Source organism: Calypte anna, chromosome 5A (assembly GCF_003957555.1).
Source record: "Calypte anna isolate BGI_N300 chromosome 5A, bCalAnn1_v1.p, whole genome shotgun sequence".
In the NCBI taxonomy this organism is placed as follows: Eukaryota; Metazoa; Chordata; class Aves; order Apodiformes; family Trochilidae; genus Calypte; species Calypte anna.
This window is the reverse complement of record NC_044251.1, coordinates 36,001,932-36,016,425: the sequence shown is the minus strand read 5'-3', so window position 1 is coordinate 36,016,425 and position 14,494 is coordinate 36,001,932. Positions and strand designations below refer to the sequence as shown.

The following is a 14,494-nucleotide window of genomic DNA, read 5'->3' as shown; positions in this document are numbered from 1 at the left end:
AATTACTGAAAGCAACATCCTTAGGGAGTATCTTCAGGAAAACTACTGCCTGAAATGCAGAACACCTTGAAATAGATTCCAGTGGATTTGAGGGGAAAAAAAAAGAGTAACATCCTGTTGTGTATTGCTTCATTGAAAAGCAAAACAAAGAGTAAGCTTTAACTCCATCTACCACTAAAAAAGAGAGATAAAACCTGTGAAAAAAAGTCATTCATTGCTTCCTTTTGCCATCTTGGAAGCAATATCAGCTGTGCCATTCTGCATCCCACTTATGGAACCCTCCACAGCAATGAGTTTCAACCAACGTGTTGCAAGTGCTGGAACAGCCAACACCTCTTCAGCTTGCAACACAGGAAAGGTGGTAGCTAAAAGTAAGATTAAGGAGAATTGAAACTGATGTTACCTGCAACTCAGTATTTATTTAATTACATCTCATATTTGTGTTTTTTTCTCTGTTGTTGTTTTAACTTTAAAGAAAGAAAAACGGGAAGGGAAACTGTGTGTCCTCCTAGGCTCTGGTCTGTATTTCTTGTACAACCTTTTTATTGATTTGCTTTACAATTTGGACCCATTCTCCATAAAAATAACATTAAAAAAAACCCTGTCCCCTATAATATAATATGCTTTTAGAATAGTATTATGCAGCTGAAACTTCCCAGCAGAGGAGGATACTTTTCACAGTTGATGACAATCTGTTTAAGAATTCTTATCAGTTTCCCTCTTATGCTGATGACTGGGATGTGTTTATTTTGTTCCACTGGTGAACTGCTACGTCTCATAATGGGCTTTGGATTTTCAGAATTGCTGTCATCTTAGAAAAAGCCAAAATGTTGAGTGTAGGGGGTTTTGTGTGGTGGTTTTGATTTTTGGTTTTTTTTTATATGGTTGGTTTTCTTGTGGTTGGTTGCTTTTTTGTTTTGCTTGGTTTGGTTGTTTGGTTGTTTTTTAAGCTTTTTATTTTTGTGTGTATTTAATTGAAAAGGCAATTTCTTTGGTATTTTTTTTCTCTCATTTTAACTTGAGGTGAAATAGACCCTGTGCCTCAGAAACCTCCTCTTGAAAGTGTTGTCTGAATCAATATGCTTCTGGCACATTTAGACTTTAAAGCATTACCTGAAATAAACTGAAAATGTCCAGACCACTGCTACAAATCTGGCTCCTTCCTTGTGCAGAGCAGAGCCAGGCTGCATCTTGATTGAGTCGGAAGGTAGATCAGTCATCAGTCTGTGACAGGGAAAGTATTTGCTTGTATTTTCAGATACTGCATTTTACTTGCAAATAAAATCTTTGGAGAGGTCTGTAATCAGGCCTTTTGTTTGCCTTTTTGTTAGCCCAATCTAAGCGACAGACCTCACTTATGTGGGAGAGTTGTGAAGCTTGTCTTGCCTTGGCCCAACTTTTGAACACTTCAATTTGCTCATCTGTTTCAGAGCACGTCAGTCCTTCCACCTGGAGAACTAATTGGCTGAAGTTTTGATTCCAGTGTGGTGAAACTCTGCCTTTCTCATCCAGGGAAAGGGCAGTTTCTTTTTTAGCCTCTTGTAATTTCCATTCTCAGGGTCTTCATGATGTGCTCATAAAAGGCTTTGGAAAGAGGTGTTGGTGGCGCTTTGATCTCCAGTTTTAGTCTAGTAGAACATAATTTTTAGTATGCCTTGTGGTGTGTCCTGCTGTTAAGCAAGGATAATTCTTACTGAAAAGATGTTAGACAGAGCTGGGCTCTGATAGGAGTGCACGGCAGGAGGATTTGCAGCAATGGGCATAATTAAAAGGAGATGTTTTGACTTGGTATCACGAAGAGGTTTTTCACCATGAGGACAGTCAGACTTTGGAATAGGTTGCTTAGAGAAGTTTTGTAGTCTATGTCCATAGAGTTTTTCATATCCTGAGCAACCTGGTCTTTCTTGTAGCTCACCCTGCTTTGAGCAGGAGGTTGGGCTGGAGACCTGGTGAGATCCATTCTAACCTGAACTATACTGATTCTAGGTAAGGGAAGAGGATGTGTAAGAAGTGAAAATTGGTAACTGGTTCCTGCTTGATCTAGTCCTCCATCTCTCTTCCACTTCATACACAACTCTCATCCCCTGCTTTCATCTCTTCGGTTAATCTTGTCAAGTAACAATACTCTCTTGTCCAGATGGGTTTTTATTGTCAGTTATTTTCATACAATTGTTGGTTTTACTTATTTTTTTGAAGGATGGCATTGGCCTTCTCCTCCTCTATGCTTGGTGCAAATGACTTTCTGACTTTCTTGCATAATTGGTATGATAATGTTTATTGTACAGCTGTGGTGCTGAAGGAACAATGCTAGGTTTACTGCATATGTGATTAGCAAAAGTAGACTCTCCCTTCAGAGTCCCCAGAACTTGAAGGCAACTCTTTCAAGTGTAGCATGAGAGGAAGTTGCTTGATTTGGATTTGTGTCTCTGGTTGAACTGCAGTCAGACTAGCTGGGTTTGGTACATGCTTGTAGTTTTGAGAGTTGTCTTTTGAAGTTAAATGTAATGTTCTGGTGGCAGTATGCATCAAAAAGTAAGAAGTTTCAGGTTGTTGTGTAGGGCAGGGTAAAACAGCATTTCCTAAAGACAGTACTCATTTGCTTCATTTTTTAATACCCTTTGTTCATTTAAAGTTAATATCATGTTGACTGCATTTGCCTTTATTGCCCCTATGCAAATTGCTATGTTGATTGAGTTAATTTAAACAACCTGGTTGGGACCTTCAGGCATTACTATACTAGAAATGTTAATAATGAATCAACCACAGGTGCCTCTTTCCCCAGCAACAGACACTCTCCTTAAAAACTCATTTGCTTTTCATGCTTGCTTAATTATTTAGGCAAGCAGCCATGGATGTTTCACAGTGTGAATTCTCATCGCGTTCCAACTGCCCAGTCTTTGTCTTCCTAAAAGACAGAAGACCTTAAACACTGTCACCATTTGCAATATTTTTTCCAGAATGCCACACCATGATCTTGAAAAGCCTTTTTGGAAATTGCTCACAGTGATAGAATATTGATTTATAAATATATGGAAATTATGGTCAAGCAAAAGCATTCATTGAATGATTACAGCTTTCATTTTTGTCACTGCCCAGAAGGTAAAGTGACCTGGTAACTGTATGAATAGGAGATGCCTTATTTCCCAAAGAGAGTTTAAAATTCTGGAAGGTGTAAAACTGATGAAGAGCTGAATTCCTGTGTCACTAGAAAGGAGGTGTTTGTTGTTATTTCTAAAAGCACCAGTATATTGGTATTTGTGAACACATCAAGCATGATGTGAAAGCAAGATGAAATTCTGAAAGGATAAGAGTCCCTATGGAAGTGTCCCTTTGAAATCAGCATTTGATGACTGACAGATGTGAAATGAAAAGCCTGTCTCCAAAAAATACTGTGAAGGGCAAAGAGTGAAAGGATCTTTATAGAAAGATTTAACTGAATAATTAAAGCCTCTTCAAATGCCCCTTTTAACTAATAAAAAGCCTTATGTAACAAGGGCAGAAATTAACTATTGGTAGAGGACATCTTACAGTATGTTAAGTTCTCTCTAAAACCTTAGGGGTAAAAACATTGGGGGTTTTTTAATTTTAATTTTGGTTGTGGGTTTTTTTCAGTGCCTTGGTGAACATGTACATTTTGTCTGAAGGATGTCCTCCTACTGAAGAATCTTGTTGGGTTGTTGTTTTTTTTTAAATATATAAAGCCAAAACAGAACCCAACCCAACCAACCAAACACACAAAAACAACAACAAAACCCCAAATCACTTGCAGGTCCCCATATATTTGTAAATTTATTCTGTTAAATGTAAACTGATTGTAAAATAATATGGTAAAAACTATTGGGGTATGTAGATATTAAAATATCCTGACAGAGATTGACACTCCTCCTTGTACTAGATACTGATGTTCAAACCTAGTGATTGCCTCAAGTTTAGAAAATGTTAATATATGATCAAAATACATGAGAGCTCATGAAAGTCTATAGTAAAATTGTTACACTGGGGAGAATTTGGGGCAAATGCTGTTTTTCAGTATGATCCTTTTAAATTAAGGGGGGGGGACAAGTTGATATGGGAAGCTTTAAAGATGCATCAATTCCAGTTCAAGCCAGATATATCCTTTTAAAAGGGCATTTTTGTTTATTCACCATTCTAAGGACTCATAAAATTAGGTTTTATGAATGCAAATGTCATATGGTTCTAAATTCGGAGTGTTAAGCTTTTGATGGATTGGAGTATATGAATTTTTATAAGAAGTTCTTAATGAAGAAAGAGCTAGAAATTAAAGTAGGCCTCTAAATTAATTCTCTTAATTTTCTAAGCTTAATGGAGTGTGAAAAAAAATACAAATTAAGAGAGTAAAGAAAGACTTTATCTATATGCCTATTATATATCTATCATATCTCATTGGTCACAGAATGTGTGTGTGAGTAATAGTTAAAACTGGAGACAGTGGCATAAGATTTTAGTGAAAATTCCTCTAAAATCAGAAGTTCTTAAATATGTTTTAGCAGTTCAGTGCTCTGACAGATTTTTGGGTGAGCTTTATGCCATCCTTAATTTGCCATTTATGAGAAGTGTATTGTTTGAGAGGGGCTGAGTCTCTTTTCCTACTGATCTGTCAGGAAAACTGGAAGGAATTAAATATTCCTGATTTGTTTTGTGACTGCCCTGGCATTAAAAATGTGTGGGTTTCATGAGGAAAACAATATAGAGCATGTAATCCACTGTATATTGTGCTTTCTTTCTAAATAGGGAGTAACCAGAAACTGCAAAGAAATGCACTTGTGATCAAAAGAAAGGAATTCCCTGATGTATCATTTCTATTTGAATTTATTATTTTGTGTAAATATACTGCCTTCACCTTGAAGTTGCTCATGAAACACTGATGATGTGGGTGAAGTGGAAAAGCAGGTTAGATTTAAGTACCTTAGTTCTCAAGTAGACCAGGGATCCAAAGACTTTTAGTTAAGCCAAGGAAAGGAAGATAAAAAACAGTCATTGAGCAATTTTATTATGCATTTGCCTTTGCTTTACATTTAATTTGGCACCCACTTTGATTGTTAAAACTTCACTAAAATTTCACTGCTTATTTATGCCTCTTCATACTTATTTATTTGTTCTTTGATGACTGCATTTATGGTAACTTTGCTTGGGAGGAGTTTCTTAGAGAGTGACATGATTTGATGGGGACAAACATGAAGTATTTGGATGTCGTAAGAAAAAAAGCCAGAAGGAGAAGCACTTGTCTGAATCTGAGGGTTTTTTTGTAGTCTAAAACAAAAGAACTACATGAGTTTGTGAAGCCTCTGATGGAAACATCATATGTACTTGGCTCCATTGAAGTAACTTTATTGATTAGTGCAGAGAAATCATCCTTGCAGAACAAGATCTAAGTGATGAGGTTTAAGATTTACAGCAACTTGGTCAGCCAAGTTAGAAGGCTGAAACTACAGCCAAACCCCCACTCCTTTATGTTAATATTTCTTAGACAAAAGGTCAGAGCAAGCCATTCCAAACTTACAGTGAATGTAGAACATCTAAAGCCAACTGAAACATTGCAGATACTTTGCTGTCTCTGTGGCTCATGGAAAGTCAGATGCTCTCAAATTCCTGTATAAATTGCCAGATTCGGTGGTGCTTTTATTTCTGTGTAACGTTTGGTGACTTATTTCCTAAGAAATATTTCTAGTTATTCAGAGGGCATATTTTGTTCACTTAGCTCCCATGCCATAGTACTTCTCTGTTGCCTGGTATTTCAGGAAAAAAAGGATGGTAAATTTAAGACTCTACTTTTGTACCTTCCAGACCAGTCCAACCATTCATCAGGCAAAGCATGGAAGATATTAAGTACTTTGCAGTAAATATGGAATGAATTAACATCGTACCATGTACACTTGATTGGGCAGTCACTTTCAGGTTACATGATCACTCTGAGGATTTCTTTGAAGTTCTCATTTTTTAAACTTTTTTAATTTGAGAAAAAAAATCATGTGGGAACATTTTCCCATAAAGAAAGTTTTGAAGTGTTAGATGAAAATGTGTCAGGTTTGTTTGTTGATGTATATATGTTTATTTTTGCTACATTGGTAGAAGCATCAATAAACTTGGTGAAAAAAAGCTTGCTTTTAAACTAATGTTGGTAAAGCTGATTTGTGAAACTGAAAGAGAATATACTTAGTAACATTATTTTTTATTTCTAGAGGCTTGTACCACAATCAACAACTCAGCTGTGTAATTGACTGCTTAGTAAACACTTTCAGTACCCTAGCATAGGAAAGAGAGTGGCAGTTCTGTTACATAAGAGCAATAGAGTATATATTACCCTAAAAATATATTTTTTTTAAAATTGCTTGCAGTGTAGCAGGATGAAGATTTTTTTTCTCCTAACTTTGACCTTTATATGTGCCTTGGGGGGGGGAGCAAGGTGTTCTTGGAATTTCATGGGAATGTTTGGAGCTGATTAGGAACTAGAATATATCCTGTCTTTCTAGCTGACCACAAAAACACATCTTAAGATAGTGAAAGAAAACTTCCTCAGACTTTTAAAATACAAATGTAGTCACCTATGCAATAAATTGCAAATCAGAGTATGAAGAGTAACTCCTCCCCTCAGTTTACACCCTCCTTAGTCCAGCAGTGAAGAAGGGGATGGGAGCAGATTCTGGCTCAGGCTCCTTAGCAGGCTTGATAGTGTCTTTCTGAAGTTATTAATTATTTTTTTTTTTTTAAGTAGGGATCTGGGGCAATGTCCAAACAGTAAGAAATGACAAATAACCCTTGGGGCATGTAGCACCACTCCTTGTTTTGGTGGAAAAGTTTGACATGTGCTTGTGTAATACTTAATTATCTCACTTCACATGATCATGCAGAGCTGAAATTTGCACTAACTTGTGAGTATTTGCACAGTTTTGTTACATTACAAGCTGAATGACACTTTATATATACTGATATTAAAGTCAACAATGTTTCAAGATGTTAGATGTAAACCAGAAACTTGTCCAAGTACAACTACAGAGCAACACTGAGCTGACTGAAGAGCATAATAAACAACTTTTTGTAATTTTATCAGTATAAACTTATGCTTTGATTTACAGTGTTAGTTTGTGCAGCTTTTGATAAGCACCAAGTATTACTCTATACCTATGTGTATCAATTGCATTACTTAAGATGAATTTTTTAAAGCAGTTTAAGATTTTGTAAGTTGTGGTTATTTTTTCCTTTCTGCATAATTGTTCTATTAAAAATATTTTAGTACAGGATTTAAATAATGGTGTTTTCTGTCTTTTAACAGGTGAATGTCTATGTGCTGGGAAAAACTTTCCTTCTGTTGGCCAGAGAACTCTGCATAAATGCTCCAGCCATAGGTATTTTTTTTGAGTTGACTTTTGAGATTTTGGGTGCATTTTCTGCATGTTTACTTGACAAGAATATGTAGGTATGTGTGTATATAAACTTAGTACTGTGTGCTAAATAACAAAGTGGTAACTTAAAAATTAATCTGGAATCAGTCCTGGCAGAAGAGTATTGCTGACAGTGAAAGCCTCTTTATCTGAAGTTTTTGGGAGCTAGATACTATTTGCTTTTACAAATAACATTGTTGCTGCTTTTGAGTGTTGTTTAGACCATACCAGGACAATGGGCTTGAATGTGTAATGAATTTATGTGGGTATACAAGCTTGCACAGGCCTGTCACACTTCAGTCCAACAGAGATGCAACCTTTGATAAATATTTGCCAAGTTTACTATCTGTCCATCACCTGTAGCTGAGGTGTTTGGTGCTTGAAATACAAATGGCTTGGTGGAAAAGGAGGAGCAACTTTTTCCAAGCATGTGACTTAAGAAGTCATCACCAAAATCATTACTAAGTCAGAGGAAGGTGGGTTAAAGCGTCAAAGCAATTGTCTGGGCTGGAGCTTGTAAGCCAAGGGAATTCATGCCAATTCCAATTAAGAGTACACTTATAGAGAGGTCTTGTGACTCTTACCCACCTCTGTGCAGAAATTATCTTCCTGTATCTTTAGCCACACTCACTCCCACTGTTCTCAATCTGTACTGAGAGAATCAGATGCCTTTGTGTTCAGGAACACCACACATGCACACCCCTTCAGATCTACTCAGCTGGGCTGGCTGCTTTTTAGCAAGAGAACCAGCAGCTCACGTATAAAGCATCCTTGTATCCAGATAACATGTGGCAAAGCACAGCTATCAGCCATCCTGGTGTGCTGGCTTCATTAGCATAGCTTGATGTCTAGTCAAAAGTTCTTGTTTTCAGCAGTTCACTTGCCTTTTTGTTTTTCATTACTTTTTTAAAAAAGAGAGAACAGGCAGAATTTGTATTGCAGCATAGTTTCAAGGTGAAAATTAATGCAGCTTAGGAAAAGGGAAGTGGAAAACCTTGCCAAATTAAATTTACAGGTGCTTGTTGGACATGGAATAAATCATAAAATGGTTTAGGTTGGAAGGGACTTTAGAGATAATCTAGTTCCAAGATCCCAGCATAGGCAGGGGCACCTACCACAAGACCAGGTTGCTCAAGGCCCCATCCACCCTGGCCTTGAACACTTTGAGGGAGGGGGCATCCACAGTTTCCCTGGGCAACTGATTAGATTGCTCTTGGAGTCATTTTGAGAACAAAGATGTGTTAAAAACAGTATTTCTAGTTGGCTTATCTGTAACAATTTTCAGACTCAAGGAAAGCATCTACTTTTTTCACTCTTGAGAAGACTGAAGGCTACTAATTATAAAATGACAGCTGATAGTGAATGAAAGGGACTGTTTTTAAAACAGAAGGGGAAAGAAAGATCCAACAGCTTTTGTTTAAGGTGGCTTATTTATAATATTGAGTCAAAAAACATTGCAAGTATTTCTCTAATGTGTGAAGATAGGATATGGCTGCCAATACTACAGCTCTGAGCTAAATCCATGATAAAGCCTGTGCCTGCATTCATTGGTATGTCTTGGCTCTGGCCTTTCAAGTGGGGTGCAGTTTGACAGGTGCAAGTGTCAGTGTTGCTGATGTCTGGGCAGGCTGGGGGTTAAAGCATTAGAAGCCTTCAATTATAACCACAGGATGATTTTCATCATCTTTGATTACACTCATGGTTTGTCCCTCTTAACAAAAAAACCCCCAAAACAACACAAACCATGAGTTTCCACATATAAGCTCCTTTTTTTGTGCAGGAAAATAAAGGCTGCTGAGGGATAGTCTCAGTTACCAGGCAAGGGAACTGTTGTATTTGCAGTGATAGCTGATGCTCTGTGCCCAGGCACACAGGGGACAGACTACAGTATCATCACCCCTGTTAATTGTACTGTAGATAAACCAACAGACACAAGCCATAAGATCAGCAATGATCAAGTACACAGGACTTAGGACAAGTAAAAACATTTTATATTTAACAGATTCGTAAACTGCTCTAGTTTAGAACATTCTGTTTGAGTCAGCTGCGGTCTGCAAGTTAGTTATCTATATACAAAATAAATGCACAGTACGTGCGAAATTTAACATTTTTCTGCTTGTTGCAGTCTTAATAATTACGTCAAATAGCTTATGAATAAATAAATAAGATTAAATTCAAGAGCATTCCTTCACTTATTTGTATAGGCTGATGTAGCAGATAGGTAAGTAGCATAACATTCCATACTGCTGCAGCGTTCATAGTAAAATTTAAAAATCCCTTTATGTGCATCACTGCAGCATGGTAATACCAGCAAGGTGAAATGCCATCATGCATAGAAAATGAGCTCAGGTATTTGTCCGCCTTGTACTCCAGTGCCATTAGTACTGTCCGAGGAGCACTGGAACTGGAACGTCACTTTCCCGCACTGCACTTCAGTCATTCCCTCTTGCCCAAAGTAACTGAGTTCATTACCATCCAGAATAGCACTTACATTGTAAAACGTGTCCTGCTCAACCTGCACGGGGTGTTCAAACCACACAGAGAAAGTGTTACTGGAGCCGTCAGAAGTAACTTTGTCAGGTTTTTGAGCAAGGACAACTCCTAAGCGTTTCAGTTCGATTTTGACGCTGTACTCGGCTTTGCCGCAGCTCGACCCATAGAGCCCCAGTCCTGCTATAAATATCCGTTTGTCTACGGCAAACTGAATGCTGTCACAGCGCCCTCGGTACCTCCACTGATTGCTGCGATACGCAGAGGACTGGAACCGATGGCACCGCTGAGGTACGAGTCCTTTTCTTTTTGTCAGTGGGAACTCGAGTTTGGGTTTGTTGGCCGCCGTGTACCATAGGAATATGTTGTGAGTTTCCTCAAGGGTGAGGATGTCAGACTGGGCGGCTCCGTTGGCAAACTCTTCCAAAGTCATGGTCGGGATCCGCACCAAGTACAAAGCTTTTCCTAGTACGTTCCTCTTGTTGCGTGGTGTAACTGGCAGCCCTTGCCTTTTGCATTCGGCCTCTGCCCAGTTGAGAACAGCCTCGAAAACTACCACTTCCTTTGGTGTTGAGTGCCTCCCGGGTGAACAATGATCTCCAGTGTTTGTTGATCTATCTCACAGAAGCCCTCTGACTTCAGTGCCATTTCTGCTTGAGCATCAATCACTTCCCAGCAGCGCTGCGTCAGCTCTGGCTCCTCGAAGAGCCTGCTCTGAGACAGCAGGACACAAGCGTTCTTCGCTTCTAAACTGGTCTCCAGAAAATTGACGCAAGCCTTTGCTAGGGCCGGCACAATGTACTTCTTGGCAGCATACAATGTAGCCAGAACCGTGTCAGCTTCCAGGTCTATTTCATCACTATACATGTATCTAGATGGGGTGAAGAAAGAAAGAAAGAAAAAAAAAAAAGTAGTTTCTTAGGGAAAAAAATAGAGGCCGTGAAAGACTGATCTATAGTAATCCTTGCTGGCAGTCAATCTGACATTCAGTATTTGTCAGCACATTAAATAATCAGTAATAGAATGCATATTGCACAATGCCATTTAGGAGATGTATATGCTATAAGCTACTTTGATTCTGTCCGTGTAATTAGTAGAGTTGTAGTGGCCACTTACTTTAATAGGATTAGAAAGGCTGCAGGTTCCACATCTGGTATATGGATTTCAGATTTGACCTCTGCGAGATCGCCATAAACATGGCATAGAAGACAGAGCTACCAACTGCCAAAACATACTGCAAAATAAAAGAGAAAGAAGCCTCAGTAATACATATTGGTGTAATAGCTGAGCGTGCTGGCTTTTGATAAGAGCTACGCTTAGGGAAAGTTAAAAGCTGCAGTGGAGGGAGAAGGCTGCCGTAAGACTGTTGCCTTAAATTGCAGCGTATGTGAATTACTTCTGGATTAGACGAGAGCAGTAATTTAGAAAAAAATAAAAGCAGGACCTAGTTTTAAGGCAGGGGGAGAAGGCGATATACACAGCAGTATAAAAAAGCCAAAAATTATCTGCACAAACCTTATGGGCAGGAACTTTCTTCGATGCCCCGGCGGCCCCACGATGAAGTGAACGTCAGCCATGAGTTCGTTATTGAACATCAGCGCGTTCCTGCAAGCGAGGGGAGGGGGGAGAAGCCCGGTTAGCGGCGGGCAGTCCCTCACCGGCTGCCCCAGCCCCGCTGAGCCTCCCGGTGGGTCCATCCCATCCGGGCCGGCCCAGCCCTCACGCCTGGCCTCGGCGCAGGTGCACGGGGCCGGGCAACCTCTTTTGTCCCGCCCGCCCGGGAGGGTGTCGGCGTCCGGCGGGGCCTGGCCCTTACCTCTCCCGCAGCGTGGGGTGGAAGGACTGCCAGTTGGCACTCTCCAAGTTGTTGTTGTTGGGTTTTGGAGCTGGGGCGGCGGGGGCGGCTGGGCGGTCTGCTGGAGCTGCAGGGCGTTCTTTCTTGCTGTTGGCAGCGGTGGCTGTGGCGGCGGCGTTACTGTTTGCGATATTGGTGTTGGTGCTGGCAGGGTAAAGTTCTGCAGCCATCTTCTTCTTCAGGGACAGGGGCACTATCTCATAGCATCCTGGCACCTTGCCGTTTGACCTCACACTCTCTTTTTGGACTTCTTTAAGGTCTCTGGAAGCAGAAGAAAAAAAAGTCAAACACTTCATGATCCTGCCATTGAGGCAACCATGGGGCAGTGCATGAGCAAGAGAACTAACAAATCCCAAATGCGAGTCCCACTATCAGGATATTGGTGTGCTTCTAGATGCAGGGTGGTTTGGTGGTTGTTTGTTTGGTTGTTTTGGCTTTTTTTTGGTTGTGTGCGCGTTCTTTGGTTACAAGCCCGACGCACCTTTCCGGGGGGAAAGGGATGATGCTGTATCGGATCAGTGCCAGCGCTCACCTTGGCTTGAAGGGGGGTCCCAACCTCCACAGCACTGCCACGACTGCAGTGGGAGCCCGAGCAGGGCTGGCAGACAGTTCCTTCCCCCGAGAAAGGAGGAGAGAGGAAAAAAAAAAAAAAAAGGAAAAAAAAAAAAAAAAAGCCCAAATCCAGCAACAAAACCCCACAAATCCAATCCAGCCGAGGCGGTGGGTCAGCAGCGAGAGTCAATCCACAAATCCTCCAAGTGCAGCAGCCTGGCGAGGGTGAAGCGCAGCCAGCCGCCCGATCCCCGCTGCCAGTGACGGCGCTCCGCTCCGTCCTTTCCGCGCCCGGCGGCGGGCACATCCGCGGCGGCCGGGCCCAGGCGAGGCGGCGGCTCTCTCGCAGTCCCCTCTCCCGGGCCGGCCCCACCGCAGCTCGCACTAACTTTCCTCCTCTCCCTGCGGCGGTCGCCGCTACACGACGCTGCTCCTTCGCGCTGCTGCTGCTGCTCCTTCCTCCCGCCCGCCTCGGGGGCGTTGTGACGGCGGGGCGCCCCGGCTCCTCTGCGGCAGGCGGGCTGGCGGCCGCTTGCCGGGGCGCTCCCCTCACAGCGGCGGGACGCGGCTCCTGCGCGGGCCGCTGGCTCGGCGCGGCTCTGCCGGCGCCCAACCTCCGCCTCCCCCACTATCATCCAGGCAGGCCGCCGCTGCCGCGCGTCGCATAGGCCGCCCCGCGCCAAATGGGAAAGCGACGGGGGGAACACGCCCTCCCTTCCCCCGCCCCCGCCGTGTGTCAGTCCCGCTTGCGCGCCCCTCCCCGCGCCCGCCGAGGGCGGCTGCGCCTGCGGCTCCGGGCACCGGATCGGGCTGCGTGTACGTGCGCAAGACCCGGACGGTGGCGAGGGAGGGGGGGGACGGACCCTCTGCCGCTCCGCGCCCCGCTCCCAGTCGCACTGAGTGCGGGGGCGACCGGACCCGCCGTGCGGCCCAGGGGCTCCTGGAGCGGGGCGGACGGCCCTGGGCGCGCACCGCCCTTCCAGGGCGGCCCGGGCGGGGGCGCCGCCGCGCCGCACTGCCGAGCTCCACGGGGAGGGCAGGGCCGCCGCGCAGCCCGCCGGGGGCGGTACCTGGGGCAACTGCGGGACGTTGGGGACATGGCCGGAGCGGAATGGATTAAAAAAAGTTGTCAGATATTTCCTCCCGTTTTCGCAGGCCACCGGTGGTACGGGCCCTCCGCCTTCAGCAGTGTTTCAGCAGCCACTTTGACCCGCGGCCCCCTCGCCGTGAAAGTGCTCGTTTCCCTTTGGGGGTGGTGGAGCAGGCAAGGCTGCCCCGGCCCAGTCGTCCCTGTTACTGGCCGGGAAGTCCTATTTTACAGTTTCCGAGTATTTTTTTCTATATTACTCCTGTTAGTGGCTATGTGGCATGGAGTAATTCAAAAAAGTCCAGTCACAAGTCAGATAGAGAAGGGAAAGTCTTCAGAAAACAAAAATAAAAACTTTCTTAAATAATTTATTTCTGTCTGTCTGTTTCACAGCCCCCTTGGTCCTCCTTCATTTCAACTCATTTTTGCCTCACTTGAACTTGCTCACCCATGAGCTGAGGTTCCAGCCCCAGGGTCTCTCTGTGGGCAAACAGAACGCTCTTGGGAGGAGCAATAGTGGGTTTAATTGTGGGACGAATCGAAGTGTTTTGAGCTTTACAACTTCTAACAATCTTTACAACTTCTACATTTTTTTTAACTGTTTACATCCCACGTGGGATGTTTATGTTACCCTTGGCCTGAGTTTAGAGTATATATATTGGTACTTTGTATCCATTTGTGGCCTCTTAAGGCTTTTCACTTAAAAGCCACCCGCATATTCATTTTTCATTGTTTGGTAGCTTCAGAATTTAATTAACGATGTGCGATGTTTTGTCAAATGACCTGCGGGCATGAATGCCAGCAGAAATGTCTGAGCAGCTACAAAGCAAACGCGTAAATGCTCCAGAAACTCCGCTCGGAAAGAAAAATTGAATGCCTCGATAAGCTCAGCGGGCCGAAGGAGCTGGAATTGGGTCCTCTCGGGATAAGATGAGGGCAAAAGCACAGCGGGCATTACTTTGCATCATCGCATACGGTGGAAAGAAAAGTTCAAGTGTCTGTTGAACCCCAGGCTATCATTCTTGGAAGGGTTTTTTGTTGTTGTTGTTACTGTATTTGGAATTGCTACTTTTTGTTGAGTACAGGTTTACAGGATCAGATTTGGAAGTA

General features: G+C 42.8%; 2 protein-coding genes across 2 annotated transcripts in view; one reads left to right on the top strand and one right to left on the bottom strand.

Annotated features, from left to right (window-relative positions):
* Positions 1–14,494, top strand: part of BRF1 (BRF1 RNA polymerase III transcription initiation factor subunit) — a 168,363-nt gene that overhangs the window by 69,488 nt on the left and 84,381 nt on the right. The window contains 1 exon segment of the mRNA XM_030451588.1: positions 7,292–7,364. Within this exon segment, the coding sequence (XP_030307448.1) occupies positions 7,292–7,364 (73 nt within the window).
* On the bottom strand, positions 9,370–12,820 carry BTBD6 (BTB domain containing 6). Its single transcript, XM_008501057.2, is given in 8 exon segments — positions 9,370–10,455; positions 10,457–10,477; positions 10,479–10,761; positions 11,007–11,085; positions 11,088–11,124; positions 11,406–11,431; positions 11,434–11,495; positions 11,707–12,820. Coding segments are annotated over 8 exon segments (1,572 nt in total). The 5' UTR covers positions 12,042–12,820; the 3' UTR covers positions 9,370–9,726.